Source organism: Opisthocomus hoazin, chromosome 35 (assembly GCF_030867145.1).
Source record: "Opisthocomus hoazin isolate bOpiHoa1 chromosome 35, bOpiHoa1.hap1, whole genome shotgun sequence".
NCBI classification, from domain to species: domain Eukaryota; kingdom Metazoa; phylum Chordata; class Aves; order Opisthocomiformes; family Opisthocomidae; genus Opisthocomus; species Opisthocomus hoazin.
This window is the reverse complement of record NC_134448.1, coordinates 3334172-3361641: the sequence shown is the minus strand read 5'-3', so window position 1 is coordinate 3361641 and position 27470 is coordinate 3334172. Positions and strand designations below refer to the sequence as shown.

The window sequence follows — 27470 nt, the reverse complement described above, 5'->3', positions numbered from 1 at the left end:
CATGAGGTGGGGTCCCGGCGGAGCCGGCCGCAACGGGGAACCCCCCCTTCTCCGCGTGCCAGCACGCGGCAGGACCACGAGGACACGGGGGTCCCCGTATTTACGTGTGCCCCCCCCCTCCCAACCCCCGGTGTGAGCCCCGGGGGCCGGTTTTCCTGGCAAAGGTTTCCCCGGTTTTCCCCGTGCCCGGAGCCGCCCACGGTGCTGGGGAGCAGCCGGGGGGGCTGAGGATTTGCCCACTGGCGCCATGGGGTGCCGCGGGGAGGGGCGCCGGGACCCGTCCGACAGGTCCCACGGCAGCCCCGGGGCTCGGGCAGGGCGTGGGAAGAGCAACACGCGTGTCCGTGCCCGCGCACACGCCGGAGAGCGCGCGGCGGGCACGGCAACGCCGGCTCCGAACAGCGGGGAGGGCATGGCCGGGCTGGGGGATGCCCGGTGGGATGCCTGGTGGGATACCTGGTGGGATGCCCAGTGGGATGCCCAGTGGGATACCTGGTGGGATACCTGGTGGGATACCCGGTGGGATACCCCGTGGGATACCTGGTGGGATACCCGGTGGGATACCCGGTGGGATACCTGGTGGGATACCTGGTGGGATGCTCGGTGGGATGCCCCGTGCGATGCCCGGTGGGATGCCCAGGGCAGGGGGGATAACCGGTAGGATGCCCGGTGGGATGCCCCGTGGGATGCCCAGTGGGATGCCGGGTGGGATGCCCGGTGGGATGCCCAGGGCAGGGGGGATACCTGGTGGGATGCCCGGTGGGATACCCAGTGGGATGCCCAGGGTAGGGTGGATGGCCGGTGGGATGCCCGGTGAGATACTCGGTGGGATACCCAGTGGGATACCCGGTAGGATGCCTGGTGGGATGCCTGGTGGGATGCCCAGTGGGATACCCAGTGGGATACCCGGTAGGATGCCTGGTGGGATGCCTGGTGGGATGCCCAGGGCAGGGGGGATACCCGGTGGGATGCCTGGTGGGATACTCGGTGGGATACCCAGTGGGATACCCAGTAGGATGCCCGGTGGGATGCCCGGGGCAGGGTGCATGCCCGGTGGGATACCCAGTGGGATATCCGATGGGATATCCGGTGGGATGCCTGGCGGGATGCCTGGTGAGATACCTGGTGGGACACCCAGTGGGCTACCCGGTCGGATACCCTCGGTGGGGGCAGGAGGAAGAGGAAGATGCCCGGGGATGAAGGTGCAGTTGTCCATCCGTACCTGGAAAAAACGCCCACCGCGTCCCCGCGCCCTTCGTACCGCCGTCCCAACCGCGGGGCGGCCATGGGGTGGCCGTGGGGCAGCTGTGACCCCCCCCCTAGACAGAGGTGGTACACTCGCGGGTGATGGGCGAGGTGGGCAGCTCGTATTTCGGGGGGCAGCGGTCCAGCGAGCTGGAGGTGCGGAGCGGGAGGTCGCAGCGGCCGGGGGTCCGGGCCCGGCGCCCGGCCCCGCAGCAGCACAGCACCCGCAGGAACTCCCGCCGCATGTCCTTGCTGCGCAGCGTGTAGATGATGGGGTTGGCTGCCGAGTTGAGGGTGGCGAAGGCAAAAAAATAGTTCGCCTGATAAAGGATCCGACAGGCCCGGACGGGGCAGGAGGCGTCCATGAGGAGGATGATGAAGGCCGGCAGCCAGCAGACGATGAAGGCTCCCAGGACGATGGTGACCGTCTTGAGCAAGGCCAAGGTCTGGGCGGTGGCGATCTCGGCGTGGCTGGAGCGGACGATGCAGTAGATGCGGCTGTAGAGCCCGACGATGGCGAGGAGGATGAGGGTGAAGATGGTGATGACGAAGAGGACGTAGCGCTTGGAGTAGAGGGGGAGGACGGTGGAGCAATCCCGCAGGTCGCTCATGCAGTTCCAACCCATGATGGGGAGGCTGCCAATGGCGGCGGCGATCACCCAGCACGCCCCGATGAGCAGCACCATCCGGCAGTTCTTGTCGCTGCTGTAGACCTTGACCTTGGTGATGGCCACGTGGCGCTCGATGGCGATGGCCAACAAGCTGAAGACCGAGGCGGCCAACGTGGCGAAGGCCGTGCCTTCCCGGACGAACCACTGCACCGGCGTCAGGTTGAAGGTGGTGGCTCCGGAGAGCAAGATGTTGGCCATGAAGGCCAACCCGGCCAAGAGGTCGGAGAAAGCCAAGTTCCCGATGAAGATGTACATGGCCGAGTGGAACTTCTTGTTACAGCGGACGGAGATGAGCACCAAGAGGTTCTCCAGGACGATGAAGCAGCACAGCACCACCAGGATGGAGACCACCCAACGCGAGGTGGTGGGGGAGCTTTCCCAACCCTCCTTGGTGTAGTTGTAGTGCTCCTGGATCTTCTTGGTGTTGAAGTATTCCTTGTAGATGCTCCCCATGGCTCCTCGCCGGCCGCGGCGCCGCCCGCCGCCCGTCCCGCCGCCCTCAGCGCCGCCGGGACATGACGCCGGCGCTCCGGGGGCTACGGAGACCTGCGGGATGGAAGAGACCGGGGTGGGCGACGGCGAACCGGGGGTTCAGATCCGTTTCGGCGAGGAGAGAAGCGGCCGCCGCGCCGCCTCCGCGCGCCGGCGCGGCAGAGATGACTCAAAAAGGAAATCCTGACGGCGGGCGACGAGAGCCGCGGCTGGGGGGCGGCCAGCGGGGACCCCCCCCTCCTGCCACCGCCACGGGAGGGGGGGGACACGAGGGCAGCGTCCCGGGGGTGAGCGCGGGGTGAAGATGGGGGACGCGGGGGTGGGGGGACCCTCGCTGGGGATGGGGGGGGGTGCTGTGGGTGTCTTCTCCGGGGGGTGATGGGAGAGCTGGGGGGGGGGGGTAGGACACCCCCACGTCCACCCCGGTGAGGGCTGGGACCTGGGACTGACCCCCTCTGGGGGGGGGGACGGGACTGGTAATGCCTCCCCCTCCAGTTGGGGGGAGCGGGGGGAGTGCGCACCCCAAAATTAGGGTGAGGGGACACGGTAACGGCCCCCTTCGCCTGGTTCGGGGGGGGGACCCGGTACTGCCCCCCCCCTGTTAGGGAGGGGGTCCCTGCATGTACCCATTTAAGGATGGGGCACCCAGTACCGCACCCCCCCCAGTTAGGATGGGGCACCCAGTACTGTGTCCCCCCCCAGTTAGGATGGGGCACCCAGTACTGTGTCCCCCCCCAGTTAGGGATGGGGCACCCAGTACCTTGTCCCTCCCCCCAGTTAGGGATGGGGCACCCAGTACTGTGTGTCCCCCCCCAGTTAGGGATGGGGCACCCAGTACCGTGTCCCCCCTCACCAGTTAGGGATGGGGCACCCAGGACTGCGTCCTCCCCCCCCCAGTTAGGGATGGAACCCCCGGTACCGCGTCCCCCCATCCCAGTCCCCCCCCTCCATTTAGGGATGGGACCCCCAGTACAGCGCTTGCCCCCCCAACTAGAGATGGGACGCCCAGTACCGGATCCCCCCCCTCCCAGTAAGGGAAGGGACCCCCGGTACCGCATCCCCCCCCCTCCCAGTTAGAGATGGGACCCCCGGTACCGCATCCCCCCCCGTCCCAGTTAGGGACAGGGCCCCCGGTACCGCATCCCCCCCCGTCCCAGTTAGGGACAGAGCCCCCGGTACCGCATCCCCCCCCGTCCCAGTTAGGGACAGGGCCCCCGGTACCGCATCCCCCCCCCTCCCAGTTAGAGATGGGACCCCCGGTACCGCATCCCCCCCCTCCCCATTAGGGACGGACCCCCGGTACCGCGCCCCCCCCCCCAAAGTTAGGGTCGACCCCCCCTCGTTAGGCCCCTCCCCGGTCGGGGGACCCCCGAGGGGAGCGGGTGGGTGCGGGGCGTGACCGAGCTGCGGGGGGGGATGGGATGGGGAGGGGGGGGGAAGGAGCCCCGCGCCGCGCCGCGCCGCACCTCCAGCCGCCGCCCGCTCCGTCCCAGTGCCGTCCCAGTACCGTCCCAGTACCGTCCCAGTGCCGTCCCAGTGCCGTCCCAGCGCCGTCCCGGTGCCGTCCCGGTGCCCCCCCCGCCGACCGCTGCCTCCTGTCGCCGCCCGCTCCGTCCCAGTACCGTCCCAGTACCGTCCCAGTACCGTCCCAGTGCCCCCCCCCCGCCGAGCGCTGCCTCCCGCCGCCGCCCGGGCTCCTGCGCAGCCGCGCCCCGTGCCGGGGCACCGCCCCTCGGTCCCGCCGCCCCGGGACCCCCCCCCCCGACCCCGCTCCGGTCCCCGCAGCAGCCCCCGGTCCCGGAGGGCCCCCGCCCCCGCCCCGAGCTGAGGCACCGGAGCCTCCGCGCACCCCCGGCCCCGGCCCCGGCTGCGGGCGGAGCCAGGGGGGAGCGGGGGGGGGCGGCGGGCGGGGACGGGGCGAGGGGACCCCCGGGAGGGGGCTGCACCGGGACCGGCACCGGGACCCTCAGCCGGGATCGGCACCGGGAGCCTCAGCCGGGATTCCCTACTGGGAGCCCGTACTGGGAGCCCGTACTGGGAGCCTGCACTGGGAGCCCGTACTGGGAGCCCGTACTGGGAGCCTCAACCGAGATCCCGTACTGGGAGCCTGCACTGGGATCCCGTACTGGGATCCTGCCCCAGGACCCCGCACTGGGACCCTGCACCGAGACTGGCACCAGGATCCTCAGCTGGGATCCTCAGCCGGGATCCCGTACTGGGATCCTGCCCTGGGATCAGCACCAGGATCCCATACTGGGATCCTGCCCTGGGCTCCAGCACTGGGATCCGCACTGGGATCCTGCCCTGGGATCAGCACCAGGATCCCATACTGGGATCCTGCCCTGGGCTCCACACTGGAATTCTGCCCTGGGATCCTCAACTGGGATCAGCACCAGGATCCTGCCCTGGGATCCTGCCCTGGGATCCGCACTGGGATCCTGCCCTGGGATCAGCACCAGGATCCCATACTGGGATCCTGCCCTGGGCTCCAGCATTGGGATCTGCCCTGGGCTCCACACTGGAATCCTGCCCTGGGATCCTCAACTGGGATCAGCACCAGGATCCTGCCCTGGGATCCTGCCCTGGGATCCTGCCCTGGGATCCTCAACTGGGATCAGCACCAGGATCCTGTACTGGGATCCTGCCCTGGGCTCCAGTACTGGGATCCTGCCCTGAGATCCTCAGCTGGGATCAGCACCGGGATCCTGCCCTGGGATCCTGCCCTGGGATCCGCACTGGGATCCTGCCCCGGGATGCTCAGCTGGGATCAGCACCAGGATCCTGCCCTGGGATCCTGCCCTGGGATCCGCACTGGGATCCTGCCCCGGGATGCTCAGCTGGGATCAGCACCAGGATCCTGCCCTGGGATCCTGCCCTGGGATCCTCAGCTGGGATCAGCACCGGGATCCTGCCCTGGGATCCTGCCCTGGGATCCGCACTGGGATCCTGCCCCGGGATGCTCAGCTGGGATCAGCACCAGGATCCTGCCCTGGGATCCTGCCCCGGGATGCTCAGCTGGGATCAGCACCAGGATCCTGCCCTGGGATCCTGCCCTGGGATCCTGCCCCGGGATGCTCAGCTGGGGTCAGCACCAGGATCCCGGCCCCTCACCCACCCAGCCAGGGTCGGGGGGGTTGGGGAGGGGGCTGGGAGCCCCCCGGCCATGGGCGCCGGGGGAGGGGCAGCAGGGGGGACACACAGGGCCCCTTGTTCCCGGAACATCCCGGGCTGCGGCCCCTCGGCCGCCGCGGAGCAAATTGGATCAGGGCCCCGGCAGCCGGCGCCCGGCCGGGCTTAGCGCCCGGCTTAGCGAGCCAGATGGCGCCGGGGCCCCCCCCGTGCCCCCCGCGTGCCCCCCGCGTGCCCCCCGCGCCGGCACGCGCTCACGGGGACACGCGTGTGCCGGCGGGAGCCGCGGCACGGGGAGGGGACGCGTGGCGTCGAACGGCGTGGCACCGCGTGGCACGGGGTCACATCCCGGCTCGCCGCCGCCGAATCGCCCGGGCACGGGGACCCCCGTGTGCCACCCATGGCGTGGAACTGGGTGTGCAACGGGGTCCTGGCACCCGCGTGCCCTCGCCGGCACCCAGCTGGGTGTGCAAACGGCGTGCCGGCACCCACGTGCCCTCGCCGGCACTGACCTGGGTGCCAGCACCCCAGTGCACACCCAGGTCGGTGCCAGTGATGGCACACGGGTGCCAGCACCCTCTTGCACACCCAGGTCAGTGCCGGTGAGGGCACGTGGGTGCTGGCACTCCATTTGCACACCCAGCTGGGTGCCGGCGGTGGCACACGCGTGCCAGGACCTCGTTGCACACCCAGTTCCATGCCAGCGGTGGCACACGGGTGCTGGCACCCTCTTGCACACCCAGCTTGGTGCCAGCGATGGCACATGGGTGCCAGCACCCCGTTGCACACCCAGCTGGGTGCCAGCACCCCGTTGCACACCCAGCTGGGTGCTGGTATGGACACACGGGTGCCAGCACTCTCTTGCACACCCAGCTTGGTGCCAGCAATGGCACATGGGTGCCAGGACCCCATTGCACACCCAGTTCAGTGCCAGCATCCCTTGCATACCCAGCTGGGTGCCAGCGATGGCACATGGGTGCCAGCACCCCGTTGCACACCCAGCTGGGTGCCAGCGATGGCACACGGGTGCCAGCACCCCGTTGCACACCCAGCTGGGTGCTGGTGAGGACACACGGGTGCCAGCACCCCGTTGCACACCCAGCTGGGTGCCAGTGACGGCACACGGGTGCTAGCACCCAGTTGCACACCCAGCTGGGTGCTGGTGAGGACACACGGGTGCCAGCACTCGCTTGCACACCCGACTGGGTGCCAGCAATGGCACATGGGTGCCAGGACCCTGTTGCACACCCAGTTCAGTGCCAGCAATGGCACACGGGTGCCAGGACCCTGTTGCACACCCAGCTGGGTGCCAGCGATGGCACATGGGTGCCAGGACCCCGTTGCACACCCAGCTGGGTGCTGCTGAGGACACACGGGTGCCAGCACTCTCTTGCACACCCAGCTGGGTGCCAGCGATGGCACATGGGTGCCAGCACCCCGTTGCACACCCAGCTGGGTGCCAGCACCCCGTTGCACACCCAGCTGGGTGCCAGCGATGGCACATGGGTGCCAGCACCCTGTTGCACACCCAGCTGGGTGCCAGCACCCCATTGCACACCCGAGGGCACGGCCCCCCCGGCGATGCCACCCCCGAGCCGGCGGGCGCCCGCCGCAGCCGTTAGGCGTTGCACAAGGTCCCGGAGCCGGGAGGTGCCACCCCCCCCCACCCCCACCCCGGGGCCCCCCCCCACCCCCGCCAGCTGCGGGCCAGATGTTGGCGAGGCCGAAACAGCTGCGCCGGATCCCAGCACCCGTTTCCCGCCCCGGCGCGGGACAATGGCCGCGGCCGTCGGCGTCACCGCGGCGGGACGGGCACCGAGGACCCCCCACCCATGGGGGTTTGGCAACCGGGTGTCGCCGTGGGGCACCCCGTTTTGTCACCATGGGGCACCCAACTTTGTCACCGTGGGACACCCCCATGGGGCACCCAACTTTGTCACCGTGGGGCACCCCAGTTTGTCACCATGGGGCACCCCGTTTTGTCGCCGTGGGGCACCCCGTTTTGTCACCATGAGGCACCCAGCTTTGTCACCATGGGGCACCCCATTTTGTCGCCGTGGGGCACCCTGTTTTGTCACCATGAGGCACCCAGCTTTGTCACCATGGGGCACCCTGCTTTGTCACCATGGGGCACCCCGCTTTGTCACCATGGGGCACCCAACTTTGTCACCATGGGGCACCCCATTTTGTCGCCATGGGGCACCCCGTTTTGTCACCATGAGGCACCCAACTTTGTCACCGTGGGGCACCTCCATGGGGCACCCAACTTTGCCACTGTGGGGCACCCAACTTTGTCACCATGGGGCACCCCACTTCGTCACCATGAGGCACCCAACTTTGTCACCGTGGGGCACCCCCATGGGGCACCCAACTTTGCCACTGTGGGGCACCCAACTTTGTCACCATGGGGCACCCCGTTTTGTCACCATGGGGCACCCCACTTCGTCACCGTGGGGCACCCAACTTCGTCACCGTGGGGCACCCCGTTTTGTCACCTTGAGGCACCCAACTTTGTCACCGTGGGGCATCCCCATGGGGCACCCCCGTTTTGTCACCATGGAGCACCCCGCTTCATCACCGTGGGGCACCCAACTTTGTCACCGCGGGGCGGACGAGGGCGCAGCCACCCTTGGGGACACGCTGGGGTCCCCCCCCCACGCCGAGGGGGTCCCTCTGTGGGTGCCCCCCCGCGGGGTTGGGCTGGGGGGGGGGGCGGGGTCACGCGTGGGTCCCCAGGCGGGGAAGGGGAAGCCGCGATGCTGGGAGAGGTTTGGGGGGGGGGGGTCGGAGAGGTTTTGGGGGGGGTCTCGGGTGGGGGGGGGGGCGCAGAGGTTTTGGGGGGGGGTCTGAGGTTGGGGGGGGGGGGGGGTTCAGTCTCTTACCGGTTGTTTTCCCGGTCCCGGTCCCGGCTCCCGCTCGCCGACCGGTTGCAACATGTGAGGGGGGGGGGGGAGCGGGGGCGGGGGGGGGCGGTCCCAGGCCATTCCCCGCCCCTTGGGGGGCGGGGCCACGCGTGACACCCCCCCCCCCGACAACCCACTCGGATGCCGGGGTCCCCCGTGTCCTCCAGACACCCAAAAAGGGGGCTGGGAGGGGGGGGGAGACCCCCTACGGGGGGGGCACGGGGGTCTCCCCCCCCCCAGCCCCCATGAGGGGGTCGTGCCCCCCCCCCACTCGTGCCCCATAACCAGGGGGTGCCCCACGGGGAAGTGGCTCGGTGGCTTTTCGTCACGGAGCCGCGTGACAGCAGTGACAGCAAGGGACACGTGTTGGGGGGGGGGGACATCCCCACTAAAAACCAGTAAGGGGATTCCCCCCCCACCCCAGTAAAAACCAGTAAAGTTCCCCCCAGCGCCAGCAAATTCCCACTCCCCAGGACCCAAAACACGGGGCGCAGGATCGGGCCCCCCATCCCAACCGGGACCCTTCACCCCATTATTTTTTTTGGGGGGGGGGGGTTGACTGGGCCCCCCCCCCCCCCCCCCCAGACACCGACGCTTTGGCGAAGGGATTTTTCCCGCCTGGAAGCGCTTCCAGGATTTTCCACGGCTCGGCCGGGGGCCGGCGAGGAATTTTTGGGGGGAAAATCTGGGAAAAAAGGAATTTGGGGGGGGGAATCTGGGAAAAAAATAGGGGGGGAAGGGGAGAACCCCCCTCCCGCAGCAGCCCCCCAAAATTTGGAGCCGTTCGTAGCCTCGAGCCGCCCCCGCGATGCCGGAGAGAGGCCGGGGATGGGATTTAATTGGAAGGGATTTAATTAGAAACAGGCGGTGGGGAAGGGAAGGGGGGGGGGGGGGCCCCCAGGCTCTCCCGCCCCCGGCCCCCCCCCCCCGGGGCCGCTTGCGCACGGCTCGGCCGCCGTGGTTTGGTGGGCAGAGGCCGGATCCCGGCTCGCCGGAAGGATTCGGGAGCCGAAGCGTTCCCGGGGGGTGGGGGGACGCCACGGGAAGGGGCACCGGGAAGTGGCACCAGGAAGTGGCATCGGGAAGTGGCATCGGGAAGTGGAACTGGGATGCGGAACTGGGAAGAGGCAGTGATGCTGGGAATGGGCACCGGGAATGGGCACCGGGAAGCGGCACTGGGAATGGGCACCGGGAAGTGGCACCGGCACTGGGAATGGGCACCGGGAAGTGGAACTGGGATGTGTAACTGGGAAGAGGCAGTGGTGCTGGGAATGGGCACTGGGAATGGGCACCGGGAAGTGGCACTGGGAATGGGCACCGGGAAGTGGCACCGGCACTGGGAATGGGCACTGGGAAGTGGAACTGGGAATGGGCACCGGGAAGTGGCACCAGCACTGGGAATGGGCACCGGGAAGTGGAACTGGGATGTGTAACTGGGAAGAGGCAGTGGTGCTGGGAATGGGCACTGGGAATGGGCACCGGGAAGCGGCACTGGGAATGGGCACCGGGAAGTGGCACCGGCACTGGGAATGGGCACTGGGAAGTGGAACTGGGAATGGGCACTGGGAAGTGGCACCGGCACTGGGAATGGGCACCGGGAAGTGGAACTGGGATGTGGAACTGGGAAGAGGCAGTGGTGCTGGGAATGGGCACTGGGAATGGGCACCGGGAAGCGGCACTGGGAATGGGCACCGGGAAGTGGCACCGGCACTGGGAATGGGCACTGGGAAGTGAAACTGGGAATGGGCACCGGGAAGTGGCACCGGCACTGGGAATGGGCACCAGGAAGTGGAACTGGGATGTGTAACTGGGAAGAGGCAGTGGTGCTGGGAATGGGCACTGGGAATGGGCACCGGGAAGCGGCACTGGGAATGGGCACCGGGAAGTGGCACCGGCACTGGGAATGGGCACTGGGAAGTGGAACTGGGAATGGGCACTGGGAAGTGGCACCGGCACTGGGAATGGGCACCGGGAAGTGGAACTGGGATGTGGAACTGGGAAGAGGCAGTGGTGCTGGGAATGGGCACCGGGAAGGGGTTCCGGGAAGCGGCACTGGCACTGGGAAGTGGCACCAGCTCTGGGAAGTGGCACTCAGAAGTGGAACTGGGATGCAGAACTGGGAAGAGGCAGTGGTGCTGGGAATGGGCACCGGGAAGTGGCACCAGGAAGTGGAACTGGGAAGAGGCAGTGGTGCTGGGAATGGGCACTGGGAAGGGGCTCTGGGAATGGGCACCGGCTCTGGGAAGTGGCATCGGGAAGTGGAACTGGGATACAGAACTGGGAAGAGGCAGTGGTGCTGGGAATGGGCACTGGGAATGGGCACCGGGAAGCGGCACTGGGAATGGGCACCGGGAAGTGGAACTGGGATGTGTAACTGGGAAGAGGCAGTGGTGCTGGGAATGGGCACCGGGAAGGGGTTCCGGGAAGCGGCACTGGCACTGGGAAGTGGCACCGGCTCTGGGAAGTGGCACTCAGAAGTGGAACTGGGATGTGGAACTGGGAAGAGGCAGTGGTGCTGGGAATGGGCATCGGGAAGGGGCACCAGGAAGTGGAACTGGGAAGAGGCAAGGGTGCTGGGAATGGGCACCGGGAAGGGGCTCTGGGAATGGGCACCGGCTCTGGGAAGTGCCATCGGGAAGTGGAACTGGGATACAGAACTGGGAAGAGGCAGTGGTGCTGGGAATGGGCACCGGGAAGTGGCACTGGCTCTGGGAAGTGGCACCCAGAAGTGGAACTGGGATGTGGAACTGGGAAGAGGCAGTGGTGCTGGGAATGGGCACCGGGAAGGGGCATTGGGAATGGGCACCGGCTCTGGGAAGTCATATCGGGAAGTGGAACTGGGATGTGGAACTGGGAAGAGGCAGTGGTGCTGGGAATGGGCACCGGGAAGGGGCATTGGGAATGGGCACCGGCTCTGGGAAGTCATATCGGGAAGTGGAACTGGGATACAGAACTGGGAAGAGGCAGTGGTGCTGGGAATGGGCACTGGGAATGGGCACCGGGAAGCGGCACTGGCTCTGGGAAGTGGCATCGGGAAGTGGAACTGGGATACAGAACTGGGAAGAGGCAGTGGTGCTGGGAATGGGCACTGGGAAGGGGCTCTGGGAATGGGCACCGGCTCTGGGAAGTGGCACCGGGAAGTGGAACTGGGATGTGGAACTGGGAAGAGGCAGTGGTGCTGGGAATGGGCACCGGGAAGTGGCACCACGAAGTGGCACCGGCTCTGGGAAGTGGCATCAGGAAGTGGAACTGGGATGCAGAACTGGGGAGAGGCAGTGGTGCTGGGAATGGGCACCGGGAAGGGGCTCTGGGAATGGGCACCGGCTCTGGGAAGTGGCATCGGGAAGTGGAACTGGGATACAGAACTGGGAAGAGGCAGTGGTGCTGGGAATGGGCACTGGGAAGGGGCTCTGGGAAGCAACACTGGCACTGGGAAGTGGCACCGGCACGAGGAAGCAGCACTGGGAATCAGAACTGGGATGGGGCACTGGGAAGGGGATCCAGGAAGCGGCACCAGCACTGGGAAGTGTCACCAGGAAGCAGCACTGGGAAGCAGAACTGGGAAGGGGCAGTGGTGCTGGGAATGGGTGCTGGGAAGGGGCACCGGGAAGGGGCACTGGGAAGCGGCACCAGGAAGGAGCAGTGGTGCTGGGAAGGGACACTGGGCATCGGCACTGGGAAGAGGTCCCAGGAAGCAGAACTGGGAAGAGGCAGTGTTGCCAGGAAGGGGCACTGGGAAGGAGCACTGGGAAGGAGCACTGGCACCAGGAAGGAGCACTTGTACTGGGAAGAGCCCCCAGGAAGCAGCACTGGCACTGGGAAGCAGCACTGGGAAGCAGCACTAGCACCAGGAAGCAGCACTGGGAAGGAGAACTTGTACTGGGAAACGCCGCAAGGAAGCAGCACTGGCACCAGGAAGCAGCACAGGCACAGGGAAGGGGCACTGGGAAGGGGCACTGGCACTGGGAAGGGGCACTGGAACCAGGAAGCGGCACCGGGAAGTGGCACTGGCACAGGGAAGTGACGCCAGCACCGGGAAGGAGCACTTGTACTGGGAAGTGGTACCGGGAAGTGGCACCGGCACAGGGAAGTGGCACCGGGAAGGGACACCAGGAAGGGGCACTGGCAGTGGGAAGTGGCACAGGGAAGGGGCACTGAGAAGCAGCACCGGCACCGGGAAGCGGCACTGGCACCAGGAAGGAACATTGGCACTAGGAAGTGACACCGGGAAGCGGCACCAGCACCGGGAAGCAGCACTGGGAAGGGACAATTGGGAAGCGGCACCGGGAAGTGGCACCGGGAAGGGGCACTGGCACTGGGAAGTGGCAACAGGAAGCGGCACCGGTACTGAGAAGTGACACCAGGAAGTGGCACCAGCACCAGGAAGCAGTACCAGGAAGTGGCACCGGCACTGGGAAACAGCACTGGGAAGGGGCAATTGGGAAGCAGCACCAGGAAGCAGAACCAGGAAGGGGCACTGGCACTGGGAAGTGGCAACGGGAAGCAGCACTGGGAAGGGGCAACGGGAAACGGCATCGGGAAGTGGCACCAGGAAGGGGCACCGACACTAGGAAGTGACACCGGGAAGCAGTCTCGGCCCCGGGAAGCGGCCCCGGCGCTGGCTGTACCGAGGGGGGGGGTCACCGGAAGCCCCGGCCCCACTGCCTTCCCCGCTGTCCCCCTCTTCCCTTTCATCCTCCTCCTCCTCCTCCCCCGCTCTCCCGCCCGCTTCCGCTTCCGCCGGAAGTGGCGCCGCGCTCCCTGATGACGTCATCGCCGCGCGCCCCGGGCGGCCGCGCGCACCCGCCATGATCCGAGCGGCGGGGCCCCGCGTGGCCGCCGCCGTCGGGGCCTGGGCCCGGGGCCGGGCCGGGGCCGCGGGGGTGAGGACCGGGGCCGGGGGTGGGCGGGGGTCAGAGGTCAAAGGTCAGAGGTCGCCCCCCGCTCACCGTCGCCCTCCCGCAGGTCTCGTCCGTCCCGCCGGGCCCCCCCGCGGCCCCCGAGCCCCGCAGCGGTGAGTCCAGGGGACAGCGGGGACACCGGGGGTGGCCCGGGGCGGGGCGGTGGGGCCGGGGTGGCCGCGGGGCTGGGGACAGCAGTGACAGGGTGTCCCTGGGGTTGGGGACACCCTGGGGACATCGGGGACGGGGTGGCCGTGGGGTTGGGGACATTTGGGACAGGGTGTCCCAGAGGTTGGGGAGACCCTGGGGACATTGGGGTTGGGGTGTCCCTGGGTTTGGGACACCCTGGGGACAGGGTGTCCCTGGGGTTGGGGACAGCCTGGGGCCATCAGGGCCATTGGGTTGGGGACAGCAGGGACAGGGTGGCTGTGGGGGCTGGGGACAGGCTGGGGACTTCGGAGTTGGGATGGCCTTGGGGTTGGGGACACCCTGTCGATGGGGTTGGGGACACCCTGGTGACATTGGGGATGGGGTGTCCCTGGGGTTGGGGACAGCCTGGGGACATCAGGGACCGATGGCCTTGGGCCTGGGACCATCTGGGGGACATTGTGGACAGCGTGTCCCTGAGGTTGGGGACATTGGGGATGGGGTGGCTGTGGGGTTGGGGACAGCAGCGACAGGGTGTCCCAGAGGTTGGGGACAGCCTGGGGACATCAGGGACCGATGGCCTTGGGCCTGGGACCATCTGGGGGACATTGTGGACAGCGTGGCCCTGAGGTTGGGGACATTGGGGATGGGGTGGCTGTGGGGTTGGGGACAGCAGCGACAGGGTGTCCCAGAGGTTGGGGACACCCTGGGGACATCGGGGATGGGGTGGCCGTGGGGTTGGGGACATCGGGGACCAATGGCCGTAGGGCTGGGGACAGCAGGGACGGGGTGGCCGTGGGTCTGGGGACACCCTGGGGACATTGGGGATGGGCTGTCCGTGGGGTTGGGGACACCCTGGGGACATCGGGGCTGTGGGGTTGGAGGCACCCTGGGGACATTGGGGATGGGGTATCTGTGGGTCTGGGGACAGCAGGGACAGGGTGTCCCTGGGGTTGGGGACATCGGGGACCAATGGCTGTGGGGCTGGGACCAGCCTGGGTACACTTGGTACACGGTGTCCATGGGGTTGGGGACACTGTGGACAGGGTGTCCCAGAGGTTGAGGACACCCTGGGGACATCGGGGATGGGGTATCTGTGGGGTTGGGGACACCCTGGGGACATCGGGGACCAATGGCTGTGGGCTTGGGGACACCCTGGGGACAATCGGGGCTCTGGGTTTGGGGACAGCCTGGGGACATCGGGGCCGTGGGGCTGGGGACAGCAAGGACAGGGTGACCATGGGTCTGGGGACAGCAGGGCTGTGGGGCTGGGGACGCCCTGGGGACATCGGGGGACCGATGTCTGTGGGCTTGGGGACACCCTGGGGACATCGAAGGGGATGGGTTGTCTGTGGGGTTGGGGACATCGGGGACAGAGTGTCCCAGAGGTTGGGGACACCCTGGGGACATCGGGGACCGATGCCTGTGGAGTTGGGGGCAGCAGGGACAGAGTGTCCCAGAGGTTGGGGACACTCTGGGGACATCGGGGACGGGGTGTCCCTGGGGTTGGGGACACACTGGGGATGTTGGGGATGGGGTGTCTGTGGGGTTGGGGACATCGGGGACAGGGTGGATGTGGGGTTGGGGACACCCTGGGGATGTCGGGGATGGGGTGTCCCTGGGGTTGGGGACACCCTGGGGACATCGGGGATGGGGTGTCTGTGGGGTTGGGGACATCGGGGACAGAGTGTCCCAGAGGTTGGGGACACCCTGGGGACATCGGTGATGGGGTGTCTATGGGGTTGGGGACATCAGGGACGGGGTGTCCCTGGGGTTGGGGACACCCTGGGGATGTCGGGGATGGGGTGTCTATGGGGTTGGGGACATCGGGGACAGGGTGGATGTGGGTTTGGGGACACCCTGGGGACGTCGGGGATGGGGTGGCTGTGGGGTTGGGGACATCGGGGACAGGGTGGATGTGGGGTTGGGGACGGCCTGAGGACATCAGGGATCGATGCCTGTGGAGTTGGGGGCAGCAGGGACAGAGTGTCCCAGAGGTTGGGGACACCCTGGGGACATCGGGGACGGGGTGTCCCTGGGGTTGGGGACACACTGGGGATGTTGGGGATGGGGTGTCTGTGGGGTTGGGGACATCGGGGACAGGGTGGATGTGGGGTTGGGGACACCCTGGGGACATCGGTGATGGGGTGTCCCTGGGGTTGGGGACACCCTGGGGACATCGGGGATGGGGTGTCCCTGGGGTTGGGGACATCTGGGGACATCGGGGACAGGGTGGATGTGGGGTTGGGGACAGCCTGGGACATCAGAGATCGATGCCTGTGGAGTTGGGGGCAGCAGGGACAGAGTGTCCCAGAGGTTGGGGACACCCTGGGGACATCGGGGACGGGGTGTCCCTGGGGTTGGGGACACACTGGGGACATCGGCGATGGGGTGTCCCTGGGGTTGGTGACACCCTGGGGACCTCGGGGACCGATGGCCACAGTGTGGGGCGCAAGGCCACCCTGAGAGCCTGGTGACAACCTGGGGACGGATGTCCCTGGGCTCGGGGTGCCCCTTTTCCCCCATCCGCTGAAGCTGCCACGGTCCCCTCTGTCCCTGTCCCCCCCCCCCCCCAGCGACGCCACAGGTGCCACCGCCGCGGTCCCCGGTGCTGCGGGCCTGCGCTGTCACCGTCCCCGCGCACCTCACCCCGGTGCAGGCCTGGGTGGAGTCGCTGCGGCACCCGGACGCCGAGCGCTGCGGCCTGGCCGACCTCCACCCCGACGTCTTCGCCGTCAGGCCCAGGTGGGGCGGGGGGGACACACACACACACACACCCTGGGGGACAACGGGGGGGTGTCCCCAACGGGGGGGTGTCCCCCTCCTCCTCGCTGAGCGTCCCCCTGTCTCCCCCAGGCTCGACATCCTGCACGCGGTGGCCATGTGGCAGAAGAATTTCAAGAGGATTGTGAGGATGGGGAGGGGGACGGGGGGGACAGAGGGGGGTTGGGGGGGGCAGAGGGAGGTTTTTGGGGGGGACAGGAGGTGATTTTGGGGGAGCAGAGGGAGTTTTGGGGGTGACAGAGGGTGTTTGGGGGGGCAGAGGGAGGTTTTGGGGGGCAGAGGGAGGTTTTTGGGGGGCAGGCGGTGATTTTGGGGGAGCAGAGGGAGATTTGGGGGTGACAGAGGGTGTTTGGGGGGGCAGAGGGAGGTTTTGGGGGGCAGAGGGAGGTTTTTGGAGGGGCAGGAGGTGATTTTGGGGGAGCAGAGGGAGGTTTGGGGGTGACAGAGGGTGTTTGGGGGGGCAGGAGGTGATTTTGGGGGTGACAGTGTATTTGGGGGGGCAGAGGGAGGATTTGGGGGGCAGAGGGAGGTTTTTGGGGGGGCAGGAGGTGATTTTGGGGGAGCAGAGGGAGGTTTGGGGGTGACAGGGTGTTTGGGGGGGCAGAGGGAGGTTTTGGGGGGCAGAGGGAGGTTTTGGGGGGGGCAGGAGGTGATTTTGGGGGTGACAGAGTGTATTTGGGGGGGCAGAGGAAGGTTTTGGGGGGCAGAGGGAGGTTTTTGGGGGGGCAGGAGGTGATTTTGGGGGAGCAGAGGGAGGTTTGGGGGTGACAGAGGGTGTTTGGGGGGGCAGAGGGAGGTTTTGGGGGGCAGAGGGAGGTTTTTGGAGGGGCAGGAGGTGATTTTGGGGGAGCAGAGGGAGGTTTGGGGGTGACAGAGGGTGTTTGGGGGGGCAGGAGGTGATTTTGGGGGTGACAGTGTATTTGGGGGGGCAGAGGGAGGATTTGGGGGGCAGAGGGAGGTTTTTGGGGGGGCAGGAGGTGATTTTGGGGGAGCAGAGGGAGGTTTGGGGGTGACAGAGGGTGTTTGGGGGGGCAGAGGGAGGTTTTGGGGGGCAGAGGGAGGTTTTTGGGGGGACAGGAGGTGATTTTGGGGGAGCAGAGGGAGGTTTGGGGGGGACAGAGGGTGTTTCGGGGGGCAGGAGGTGATTTTGGGGGTGACAGTGTATTTGGGGGGGCAGAGGGAGGATTTGGGGGGCAGAGGGAGGTTTTTGGGGGGACAGGAGGTGATTTTGGGGGAGCAGAGGGAGGTTTGGGGGTGACAGAGGGTGTTTGGGGGTGGCAGAGGGAGGTTTCTGGGGGGCAGGAGGTGATTTTGGGGGTGACAGAGTGTATTTGGGGGGGCAGAGGAAGGTTTGGGGGGCAGAGGGAGGTTTTGGGGGGGCAGAGGGAGGTTTTGGGGGGCAGAGGGAGGTTTTTGGAGGGGCAGGAGGTGATTTGGGGGTGACAGTGTATTTGGGGGGCAGAGGGAGGTTTTGGGGGGCAGAGGGAGGTTTTTGGGGGGACAGGAGGTGATTTTGGGGGAGCAGAGGGAGGTTTGGGGTGACAGAGGGTGTTTGGGGGTGACAGGGAGGTTTCTGGGGGGCAGGAGGTGATTTTGGGGGTGACAGAGTGTATTTGGGGGGGCAGAGGGAGGTTTGGGGGGGCAGGAGGTGATTTTGGGGGTGACAGAGTGTATTTGGGGGGCAGAGGGAGGTTTTGGGGTGACAGGGTGGGGGGCAGAGGGAGGTTTCTGGGAGCAGGAGGTGATTTTGGGGGTGACAGAGTATTTGGGGGGGCAGAGGAAGGTTTTGAGGGGCACAGGGAGGTTTTGGGGGGCAGAGGGAGGTTTTGGGGGGCAGAGGGAGGTTTTTGGTGGGGCAGGAGGTGATTTTGGGGGAGCAGAGGGAGGTTTGGGGGTGACAGAGGGTGTTTTGGGGGGCAGGAGGTGATTTTGGGGGTGACAGTGTATTTGGGGTGCAGAGGAAGGTTTTGGGGGGCAGAGGGAGGTTTTTGGGGGGACAGGAGGTGATTTTGGGGAGCAGAGGGAGGTTTGGGGGTGACAGAGGGTGTTTGGGGGTGACAGGGAGGTTTCTGGGGGGCAGGAGGTGATTTTGGGGGTGACAGAGTGTATTTGGGGGGGCAGAGGGAGGTTTTGGGGGGCAGAGGGGGGTCTGGGGGGGCACAGTAGGGTCTGGGGGGGCAGAGGAGGATTTGGGGGGGCAGAGGGAGGTTTGGGGGTGACAGGAGGGTTTTTTGGGGGGGGGCAGAGGGAGATTTGGGGGGGCAGAAGGACTGGGGGACGAGAGGGAGGCTGGGGGGGAGAGGGGGTGTCTGGGGGGGCAGCGGGGAGTCTGGGGGGGAAGAGGGGAGTCTGGGGGGGCTGAGGAGGATTTGGGGGGGCAGAGGGGAGTCTGGGGGGGCCGAGGAGGATTTGGGGGGCAGTGGGGAGTCTGGGGGGGCCGAGGAGGATTTGGGGGGCAGAGGGGAGTCTGGGGGGCAGAGGGAGGTTTGGGGGCGACAGGAGCTGTTTTTTGGGGGGGGCACAGGGAGGTTTGGGGGGGCAGAAGGAGGGCTGGGGGAGGAAAGGGAGGCTTGGAGGGCAGAGGAGAATTTGGGGGGGCAGTGGGGAGTCTGGGGGGGCCGAGGAGGATTTGGGGGGGCAGAGGGGAGTCTGGGGGCAGAGGGAGGTTTGGGGGTGACAGGAGCTGTTTTTTGGGGGCGGCACAGGGAGGTTTGGGGGGCAAAAGGAGGGCTGGGGGAGGAGAGGGAGGCTTGGAGGGCAGAGGAGAATTTGGGGGGGCAGCGGGGAGTCTGGGGGGGAAGAGGGGAGTCTGGGGGGGCTGAGGAGGATTTGGGGGGGCAGAGGGGAGTCTGGGGGGGCAGCGGGAGGTTTAGGGGTGACAGGAGCTGTTTTTTGGGGGGGGCACAGGGAGGTTTGGGGGGGCAGAAGGAGGGCTGGGGGAGGAGAGGGAGGCTTGGAGGGCAGAGGGGAGTCTGGGGGGGCCGAGGAGGATTTGTGGGGGCAGAGGGGAGTCTGGGGGGGCCGAGGAGGATTTGGGGGGGCAGAAGAGGGTTTGGGGGGGTCCTGGGGTCCCCCTCCCCGACTGTCCCCCCCCCCCAGAGCTACGCCAAGGTGAAGACGCGGGCGGAGGTGCGGGGGGGCGGCCGCAAGCCGTGGCGGCAGAAGGGATCGGGCCGGGCACGGCATGGCAGCATCCGCTCACCGCTCTGGCGCGGGGGTAAGTCGGGGGGGGGGGGGGGGGCCAGGGACCCCCAGCCGGGCTTGGGGGGGGGTTTTCAGGGTTGGGGGGGTCACTGAGCCGGACCCCCCCCCTCGCAGGGGGCATCGCCCACGGCCCGCGGGGTCCCACCAGCTACTACTACATGCTGCCCATGAAGGTGCGGGTGCTGGGGCTGAAGGTGGCACTGACGGTGAAGCTGATGCAGGTATGGGCTGGGGGGGGGTCGGGTTTTTTTTGGGGGGGGGGGTCTAGGGGTGGGGGGACACCCCCTCATTCCCCCCCCCTCCCCAGGATGACCTCCACATCGTCGACAACCTGGAGATCCCCACCGCCGACCCCCAGTATCTGCTGGACCTGGCGCGGTACCGGCGCTGGGGCCGCTCCGTCCTCATCGTCGATGTGTGAGTGCAGGTGGCGTTGGGGGGGGGGCTCTGGGGGTGCCCCCCCCCTAATTTCACCCCTTTAACCCCCCCCCCCCCAGCAACGAGGCGCCGGAGAACATCGGAACCGCGGCGGCCGGCCTGAAAACCATCAACCTGATCCCGGCGTTGGGTGAGAGCTGCGCCGCGACCTGCGGACCCCCCCCCCTAAATCTCCCAAGGACCCCCCCAACCTGATGGGGACCCCCCCAAACCTGACGGGGCCCCCCCCCCCCGACCGACTCCCCCCCCCAGGTCTGAACGTGCACAGCATGCTGAAGCACGAGACGCTGGTGCTGACGCTGGACGCCGTCGCCTTCCTGGAGGAGAAGCTGCTGTGGCACGACACCCGTTACTCGCCGCTCTACCCCTTCTCCATGCCCTACAGCGACCTCCCCTACACCCCCCGGCAGGGTGAGCCCCCCCCCCGGCAGGGTGAGCCCCCCCCCGGGTGAGAAACACCCCCCCCCCGGGGCAGGATCCGCTCCCTTCGGAGCTGGGGGGGGGGTTTCGGGGGGGATCCCCGTGCTGCTGGGGCCATTAAAGCCAGGTTTCTCCCGGCCGCTGCTTGTGTTGTGCTTGGGGAGGGGCAGCCCCCCCCCCCGGATTTGTACCCCCCCCCCCGGATTTCCAGACCCTCTGCAGCCCCCCCCCAAATTTACAGTCCCTCTGCAGCCCCCCCCCCAATTTATGGTCCCTTTGCAGTACCCCCAGACTTGCACACCACTTGCAGCCCCCCCATACTTACAGTCCCTGTGTGGCCCCCCCAGATAAGAGTCTTTCTTCAGCCCCCCTCCCCGTTTGCAGCCCCTCTGCAGCCCCCCCCATTCACAGTCCCTCTGCAGCCCCCCCCAAATTTACAGTCCCTTTGCAGCCCCCCCAGATTTGCAGCCCCTCTGTGGCCCCCCCAAATTTTCAGTCCCTTTTTCAGCCCCCCCCGGTTTTTAGTCCTTTGCAGCCCCCCCTTCCCCATTTGCAGCCCCTTTGTGGTCCCCCCTGTATTTGCAGCCCCCCCCAAATTTGGAGAACCTTTGCAACCCCCCCCATAATTACAGTCCCTCTGCAGCCCCCCCCAAATTTACAGTTCCTTTGCAGCCCCCCCCAATTAGCAATTCTTTTTCAGCCCCCCAAATCAGCAGTCTCCCTGCATCCCCTCCTCCCAAATTTACAGTCCCTCTGCAGCCCCCCCCCATTTGCAGCCCCTCTGCAGCCCCCCCCAAATGAGCAGCCCCTCTGCAGCCCCCCCTCAGTCCCTCTGCAGCCCCCCCCATTCACAGTCCCTCTGCAGCCCCCCCCCAAATTTACAGTCCCTTTGCAGCCCCCCCAGATTTGCAGCCCTTTTGCGGCCCCCCCCAAATTTTCAGTCCCTTTTTCAGCCCCCCCCGATTTTTAGTCCTTTGCAGCCCCCCCTTCCCCATTTGCAGCCCCTTTGTGGTCCCCCCTGTATTTGCAGCCCCCCCCAAATTTGGAGAACCTTTGCAACCCCCCCCATAATTACAGTCCCTCTGCAGCCCCCCCCAAATTTACAGTCCCTTTGCAGCCCCCCCAGATTTGCAGCCCCTTTGTGGTCCCCCCTGTATTTGCAGCCCCCCCCAAATTTGGAGAACCTTTGCAACCCCCCATAATTACAGTCCCTCTGCAGCCCCCCCCAAATTTACAGTTCTTTTGCAGCCACCCCCAATTAGCAATTCTTTTTCAGCCCCCCAAATCAGCAGTCCCTCTGCAGCCCCCCCCAGATTTACAGTCCCTCTGCAGCCCCCCCCAGATTTACAGTCCCTCTGCAGCCCCCCCCGATTTGCAGCCCCCCCAAATTAGCAGTCCCTCTGCAGCCCCTCCCCCCAAATTTACAGTCCCTCTGCTGCCCCCCCCGATTTGCAGCCCCCCCCCAGATTTACAGTCCCTCTGCAGCCCCTCCCCCCAAATTTACAGTCCCTCTGCAGCCCCCCCAGATTTGCAGCCCCCCCAAATTAGCAGTCCCTCTGCAGCCCCTCCCCCCAAATTTACAGTCCCTCTGCAGCCCCCCCCAGATTTGCAGCCCCCCCAAATTAGCAGTCCCCCTACAGCCCCTCCCCCCAGATTTACAGTCCCTCTGCAGCCCCCCCAGATTTTCAGCCCCCCCAAATCAGCAGTCTCCCTGCAGCCCCCCCCCCATTTGCAGTCCATCCCTTTGCAGCCCCCCCCCCAGATTTACAGTCCCTCCGCAGCCCCCCCCGCATTCACGGGACCGTGGGGTGCTGCGTGAATCTGGTGTCTGCGCGTGGCCGGGATTTTTGGGGTGACCGTGGTGGAGGGGTCCGTGTCCCCCCCCCAGCAGCCAGCCCAGCCAACCCCCGTGTCCCCCCCCCCCAAAAAACCACCAGGGTCCGGCTGCCTTTGCCGGAGCCGGCGAGCGTTTCGGTGCGAGCTTTCCCCCCGCGCCGGCGCGGTGATGGCGTTGGGGTTTCGGGGTGTCACCGGTGCGGCGGGAGGAGGGTGGGCCCCGTTGTTTTTGTTTTTTTTTGCCCCCCCCCTGGCCCCCCCACAGCATCGAGGGCGCAGGAAGGCGGGGGCCGCTTGCGGAGGAAAGGGAGGAAATGTGCTAAGAGCCCTCGCTGCGCTCGCTGCCCGCCGGCGGCACCGCGCTCGCCGGACGATGGAACCGCGCCGCAGCGGGGGGGGGCCGTGGCCTTGCTCTGCCTCCTCGCGCTGGGGGGTGAGTTGGGGTGTCCCCCCCCGCCCCAAACTTCCCCCAAGGGGGGAAACCGGGGACGCCGGCACCGCTCCGGCGTCGCGGTTGGGTCCCGGCGCGTGGGGCTCCTCGCCGGCGAGGCGGTGGAAGAGGCTGAAGGCGGAGGGGGGGGGGTTTAGGGGTTCCCCGGGGGGGGGGTCCCGGTGCCAGCCCCCCACCACGGTGCCGGTTTCGGGGTACGGCAAAGCCGCCGGCGAGGGGCTCGCTGGCGTGGTTGGCGGCTTGGTGTGTTTTTTTCCGGCCGGATTTGGCGTAACGGGCGCCGGGTCGCCCACCGGCGCCGGGACCCCAACCGGGGTCCTGCCCCCGGGATCTGCGGCTGACGCTGTGGGGCGGGGGGCTCCCCCCCACCCAGCACCCACCACGGTCCCACCGCCGCGGTGGATTTCACGGAGCAGCACGGCGAGGAGGTGACGTGCGAGGCCGCGTTACGGCTCGGGCGCCGGACGCTCGGCGCCGCGGTGACGCTGTGGGTCTGGGGTGAGTCCGGCGACGCGGAAATAAAACCCCCTCGACCCTGGAAACGGCGGTGACGCCACCGGCGCGGCGCAAACGCCGCGGTTGGGGTGGTCACCGGCGTCGGGGTGGGGACGGGGCACCCCGGTGCCACTTCCCCGCCACCCCCCTCTCCTCCAGCCGCCCCGCACCGCGTCCGGGTGTTGGCACCGCGCACCGTCCTCGCCGCCGGTGACAACCTCGCGGTGACGTGCCGGGCGGAGGGGAACCCACCGCCGCGCTTCCGCCGGGAGCTGCCCACCGACGCCGGCGCGGAGCCCCGGGACGGTGGCAGCGCCGTCACCGTCCCGGCCGCCCAACGGGCGCGCTCCGCTTACCGCTGCCTGGCCGAGAACCGCTACGGCGCCGGCGTCTTCCGAGGTGAGCGGTGACCGCGGCGGCGTTGGCACGGAGCGACCGCGCCGGCATCTCCCGGCGATGCCCCCGCCCGCGTGCTCTCCCCCGCAGGACCCTCCCGTAGCCCCCTGACCCCGGTGGCCGTCACCTTGGCCGTGGTGGCCGCCGCGGTCGCCGGCTCCCGGTGGCTTCACCGCGTCCGGGGCTGGAAGCCGATGGCGGATGGATCGCCGCCGGCTGAGCCGCGCGCGGGGACCGAAGCCCGAATTTCCCTCCGTCTTTCCACGTGTTTTTCCCGGCTTTTCCCGGTTTGCCGGCCGCGGCGCGGGCGCGTGGGGAGGGGCGAGGCGCCAGCTCCGGGCGCCGATCCCGGCTCTTGGCACCGAGTTGGCTCCGGAAAGGAAAACCAACAAAAAAAAATCCCGGGGCAGGCCCGGGCATGGCCGGAGCGCGGCCGTTTCCCGGCGCTCACGTGGCTGCGCGTTAACGAGCCGCCTTCGTTAGCGGGAGGGCAGGGGGGGGGGGGGGTGAGGCCACGCGGGGGCTGCGCTGGGATCCGGCCAAGGGGACGGGGGACGGGAGCTCGCGGCCGGTGTGTGACGGGGCGGGGGGGGTCGCAGCGGGCGTGCAAGGGGACATGGAGCCCGCCACGAGCGTGCGACGAGTCTCGGGCGTGGGTCGCGTGTCGCAGTGTCCCCTGTGTCCCTGTCCCCGTGTCCTCATGTCCCCCATGTCCCTGTCCCCATGTCCCTCCCATCCATCCCTGTGTCCCCCATGTCCCTGTCCCCCATGTCCCCCCCCGTGTCCCTGTCCCCCATGTCCCTCCCATCCATCCCTGTGTCCCCCGTGTCCCTGTCCCCATGTCCCTCCCATCCATCCCTGTGTCCCCCGTGTCCCTGTGTCCCCCGTGTCCCTGTCCCCCCCGTGTCCCTGTCCCCATTTCCCCCCGTGTCCCTGTCCCCCATGTGCCTCCCATCCATCCCTGTGTCCCCCGTGTCCCTGTCCTCGTGTCCCTCCCATCCATCCCTGTGTCCCCCGTGTCCCCATGTCCCTGTCCCCGTGTCCTCATGTCCCCCATGTCTCTGTCCCCGTGTCCCTCCCATCCATCCCTGTGTCCCCCGTGTCCCCGTGTCCCTGTCCCCGTGTCCTCATGTCCCCCATGTCCCTGTCCTCATGTCCCTCCCATCCATCCCTGTGTCCCCCATGTCCCTGTCCCCCATGTCCCCCCCATGTCCCTGTCCCCGTGTCCTCATGTCCCCCATGTCCCTGTCCCCATGTCCCTCCCATCCATCCCTGTGTCCCCCATGTCCCTGTGTCCCCGTGTCCCTGTGTCCCCCGTGTCCCTGTCCCCCATGTCCCCCCCGTGTCCCTGTCCCCCATGTCCCTCCCATCCATCCCTGTCTCCCGTGTCCCTTCCCATCCGTCCTCATGTCCCCCATGTCCCTGTCCCCATGTCCCTCCCATCCATCCTCGTGTCCCCCATGTCCCTGTCCTCGTGTCCCTGTGTCCCCCGTGTCCCTGTCCCCATGTCCCTCCCATCCATCCTCGTGTCCCCCATGTCCCTGTCCTCGTGTCCCTGTGTCCCCCGTGTCCCTGTCCCCCATGTCCCTCCCATCCCTCCTCGTGTCCCCCGTGTCCCTGTCCCCCTGGTCCCTCCCAATCCCCCCCTGTGTCCCCCATGTCCCCGTCCCTCCCCATCCATCCTCATGTCCCCCATGTCCCTGTCCCCCCCAGTCCCCCCCTGTGTCCCCCATGTCCCTGTCCCTCCCCATCCATCCCTGTGTCCCCCGTGTCCCTGTGTCCCCGTGTCCCTGTCCCCGTGTCCTCATGATCCCATGTCCCTGTCCCCATGTCCCTCCCATCCATCCCTGTGTCCCCCATGTCCCTGTCCCCCTGGTCCCTCCCCATCCCCCCCTCGTGTCCCCCATGTCTCTGTCCCTCCCCATCCATCCTCATGTCCCCCATGTCCCTGTCCCCCCCAGTCCCCCCCTGTGTCCCCCATGTCCCTGTCCCTCCCCATCCATCCCTGTGTCCCCATGTCCCTGTCCCTCTGGTCCCTCCCCATCCATCCCCGTGTCCCCCATGTCCTTGCCCCCCTGGTCCCTCCCAATCCCCCCCCCATGTCCCTGTCCCCCTCCGTGTCCCCGCGTCCCCCCACCGCGGAGCCAGCACTGGGGCAGGATTTGCCCTTCGCCCACCCCGCTGAGCACCGCGGCCTCCCGACCTCGGCGCGCGCCGGGGCTGGGGAAGGTCACCGGAGCGATAAGGGATCCCCGCCGGGAGCCAAACCAAGGCCGAGGGCTCACGGCGTTCCCGGTGTTCCCGGCGTTCCCACCACGGCATCTCCTAAACCCCCCCGGCTCTGGGGACAACCCAACGGGGCCAGCGGCCATTGGCATGGGGACAAGGCTGGGGGACACCGCGGGAGCTGTCACCGCCCCGGCTCTGGGGACAACCCAACCGGGGCCGGCGGCCATTGGCGTGGGGACAAGGCCGGGGGACGCCGCGGGAGCTGTCACCGCCCCGGCTCTGGGGACAACCCAACGGGGGCCGGCGGCCATTGGCGTGGGGACAAGGCCGGGGGACGCCGCGGGAGCTGTCACCGCCCCGGCTCCGGGGACAACCCAACGGGGGCCGGCGGCCATTGGCGTGGGGACAAGGCCGGGGGACGCCGTGGGAGCGGTCACCGCCCCGGCTCCGGGGACAACCCAACCGGGGCCGGCGGCCATTGGCGTGGGGACAAGGCCGGGGGACGCCGCGGGAGCTGTCACCGCCCCGGCTCCGGGGACAACCCAACGGGGGGCTGGTGGCCATTGGCGTGGGGACAAGGCTGGGGGACGCCGCGGGAGCTGTCACCGCCCCGGCTCCGGGGACAACCCAACGGGGGCCGGCGGCCATTGGCATGGGGACAAGGCTGGGGGACGCCGCGGGAGCGGTCACCGGCCGCGGTGGAAGCCGGCGTTCCGGCAGCGGCTTTCGGGGGGGAACCTCGCCGCCCCGGCACGGTTCCCGTCGAGGCGCGTGGCTCCGCTGACGGGTGCAGAAGTGAAACCCCGCGGCCGTGAGAAGCGGCACCGGACTTTCCTTCCCCCCCTTCTCCGCGGTGAGAGGGAGGACGCCGAGGCTCGATGCCGTAAGAGGCTCCGGCACCTTCCGGACGCTTTGTCCGGCCGCAGCGGGAAAAGAAAACGCCGGGAAGCCGGGGGCCCACGCCTCGCGGCGAGGGTTGGGAGCCAAAACTGTGCCCCGCGGCTGGCGGAGCCCCGCGGCGTGGCCTGGCATCGCCGGGGCCCGGCGCCCGCATCGGCGCAGAGGAAAAAAATAAAAAATTCCCTGGCGTCAAAAATAAAACCGAAGCCGAACGGGAAAGCGGAAGCCGGGGGTCGCGGCGCGCTCGGCTCGCTCTTCCCCCTCGCCGCGGGTTTGGGGTGAGGTCACCGCGCTGACGCCGTGGCACGTGGGGGGCCCGAACCCCCCCGGTGCAGCCGGGTCGTGTGCTGAGGGTGGTGGGAAAGGGCAGGGTGGGGGTCTAATGGTGACCCCCCCCCGGTTTGGGGGTGCGGGACGGGACCTGCACCTTGGTTTGGGGTAATGGGGCTCGGCCGTGGGGGTGGAGCGAGCGCCGTGGGGCCGAATGGCTGCGGTGTCTGGGGCAGGAGGGCAGTGGGGCAGGAGAATTGCCCCATTGCGGGGTAGGGGGGCAGGGAACTGCCCTGGGATGGGGCGGGAAGGCAGGAGGGCAGTGGGGCAGGAGGGCAGTGGGGCAGGAGGGCAATGGGGCAAGAGAATTGCCCCATTGCGGGGTAGGGGGGCAGGGAACTGCCCTGGGATGGGGCAGGAAGGCAGGAGGGCAGTGGGGCAGGAGGGCAATGGGGCAGGAGAATTGCCCCATTGCGGGGTAGGGGGGCAGGGAACTGCCCTGGGATGGGGCAGGAAGGCAGGAGGGCAGTGGGGCAGGAGGGCAATGGGGCAGGAGAAT

General features: G+C 67.8%; 2 protein-coding genes across 3 annotated transcripts; one reads left to right on the top strand and one right to left on the bottom strand.

The window, feature by feature from the left end:
• Window positions 1-1222: 1222 nt before the first annotated feature.
• S1PR2 (sphingosine-1-phosphate receptor 2) lies at window positions 1223-8451 on the bottom strand. 2 transcript variants are annotated; one of them, XM_075445994.1, is made up of 2 exons: window positions 8420-8451; window positions 1223-2462 (listed from the first exon to the last, which is right to left on the bottom strand). In XM_075445994.1, the coding sequence occupies exon 2, from the start codon at window positions 2367-2369 to the stop codon at window positions 1320-1322; it is 1050 nt and encodes a 349-aa protein (XP_075302109.1). In that variant the 5' UTR covers window positions 2370-2462; window positions 8420-8451; the 3' UTR covers window positions 1223-1319. The 2 variants fall into 2 exon arrangements, with proteins under 2 accessions (XP_075302109.1, XP_075302108.1); XM_075445993.1 differs by lacking the exon at window positions 8420-8451 and adding an exon at window positions 3875-3951.
• Window positions 8452-13248: 4797 nt separating this feature from the next.
• Window positions 13249-20474, top strand: MRPL4 (mitochondrial ribosomal protein L4). Its single transcript, XM_075445945.1, has 9 exons — window positions 13249-13270; window positions 13329-13454; window positions 16065-16233; window positions 16345-16396; window positions 19372-19489; window positions 19591-19697; window positions 19784-19893; window positions 19974-20044; window positions 20167-20474. Exons 1-9 carry the CDS (start codon window positions 13249-13251, stop codon window positions 20364-20366), a joined length of 975 nt encoding a protein of 324 aa, XP_075302060.1. The 3' UTR covers window positions 20367-20474.
• Window positions 20475-27470: the final 6996 nt, after the last annotated feature.

What these genes read in the sequence shown, in the direction of transcription:
- S1PR2 (XM_075445994.1), bottom strand. Translation starts at nt 2,369, where the DNA reads ATGGGGAGCATCTACAAGGAATACTTCAACACCAAGAAGATCCAGGAG.
- MRPL4 (XM_075445945.1), top strand. Translation starts at nt 13,249, where the DNA reads ATGATCCGAGCGGCGGGGCCCC. An exon ending in CTCACCGCTCTGGCGCGGGG is followed by an intron (nt 19,490 to 19,590) that starts GTAAGTCGGGGG and finishes CCCCCCTCGCAG; the next exon opens with GGGGCATCGCCCACGGCCCG. An exon ending in TCCGTCCTCATCGTCGATGT is followed by an intron (nt 19,894 to 19,973) that starts GTGAGTGCAGGT and finishes CCCCCCCCCCAG; the next exon opens with CAACGAGGCGCCGGAGAACA.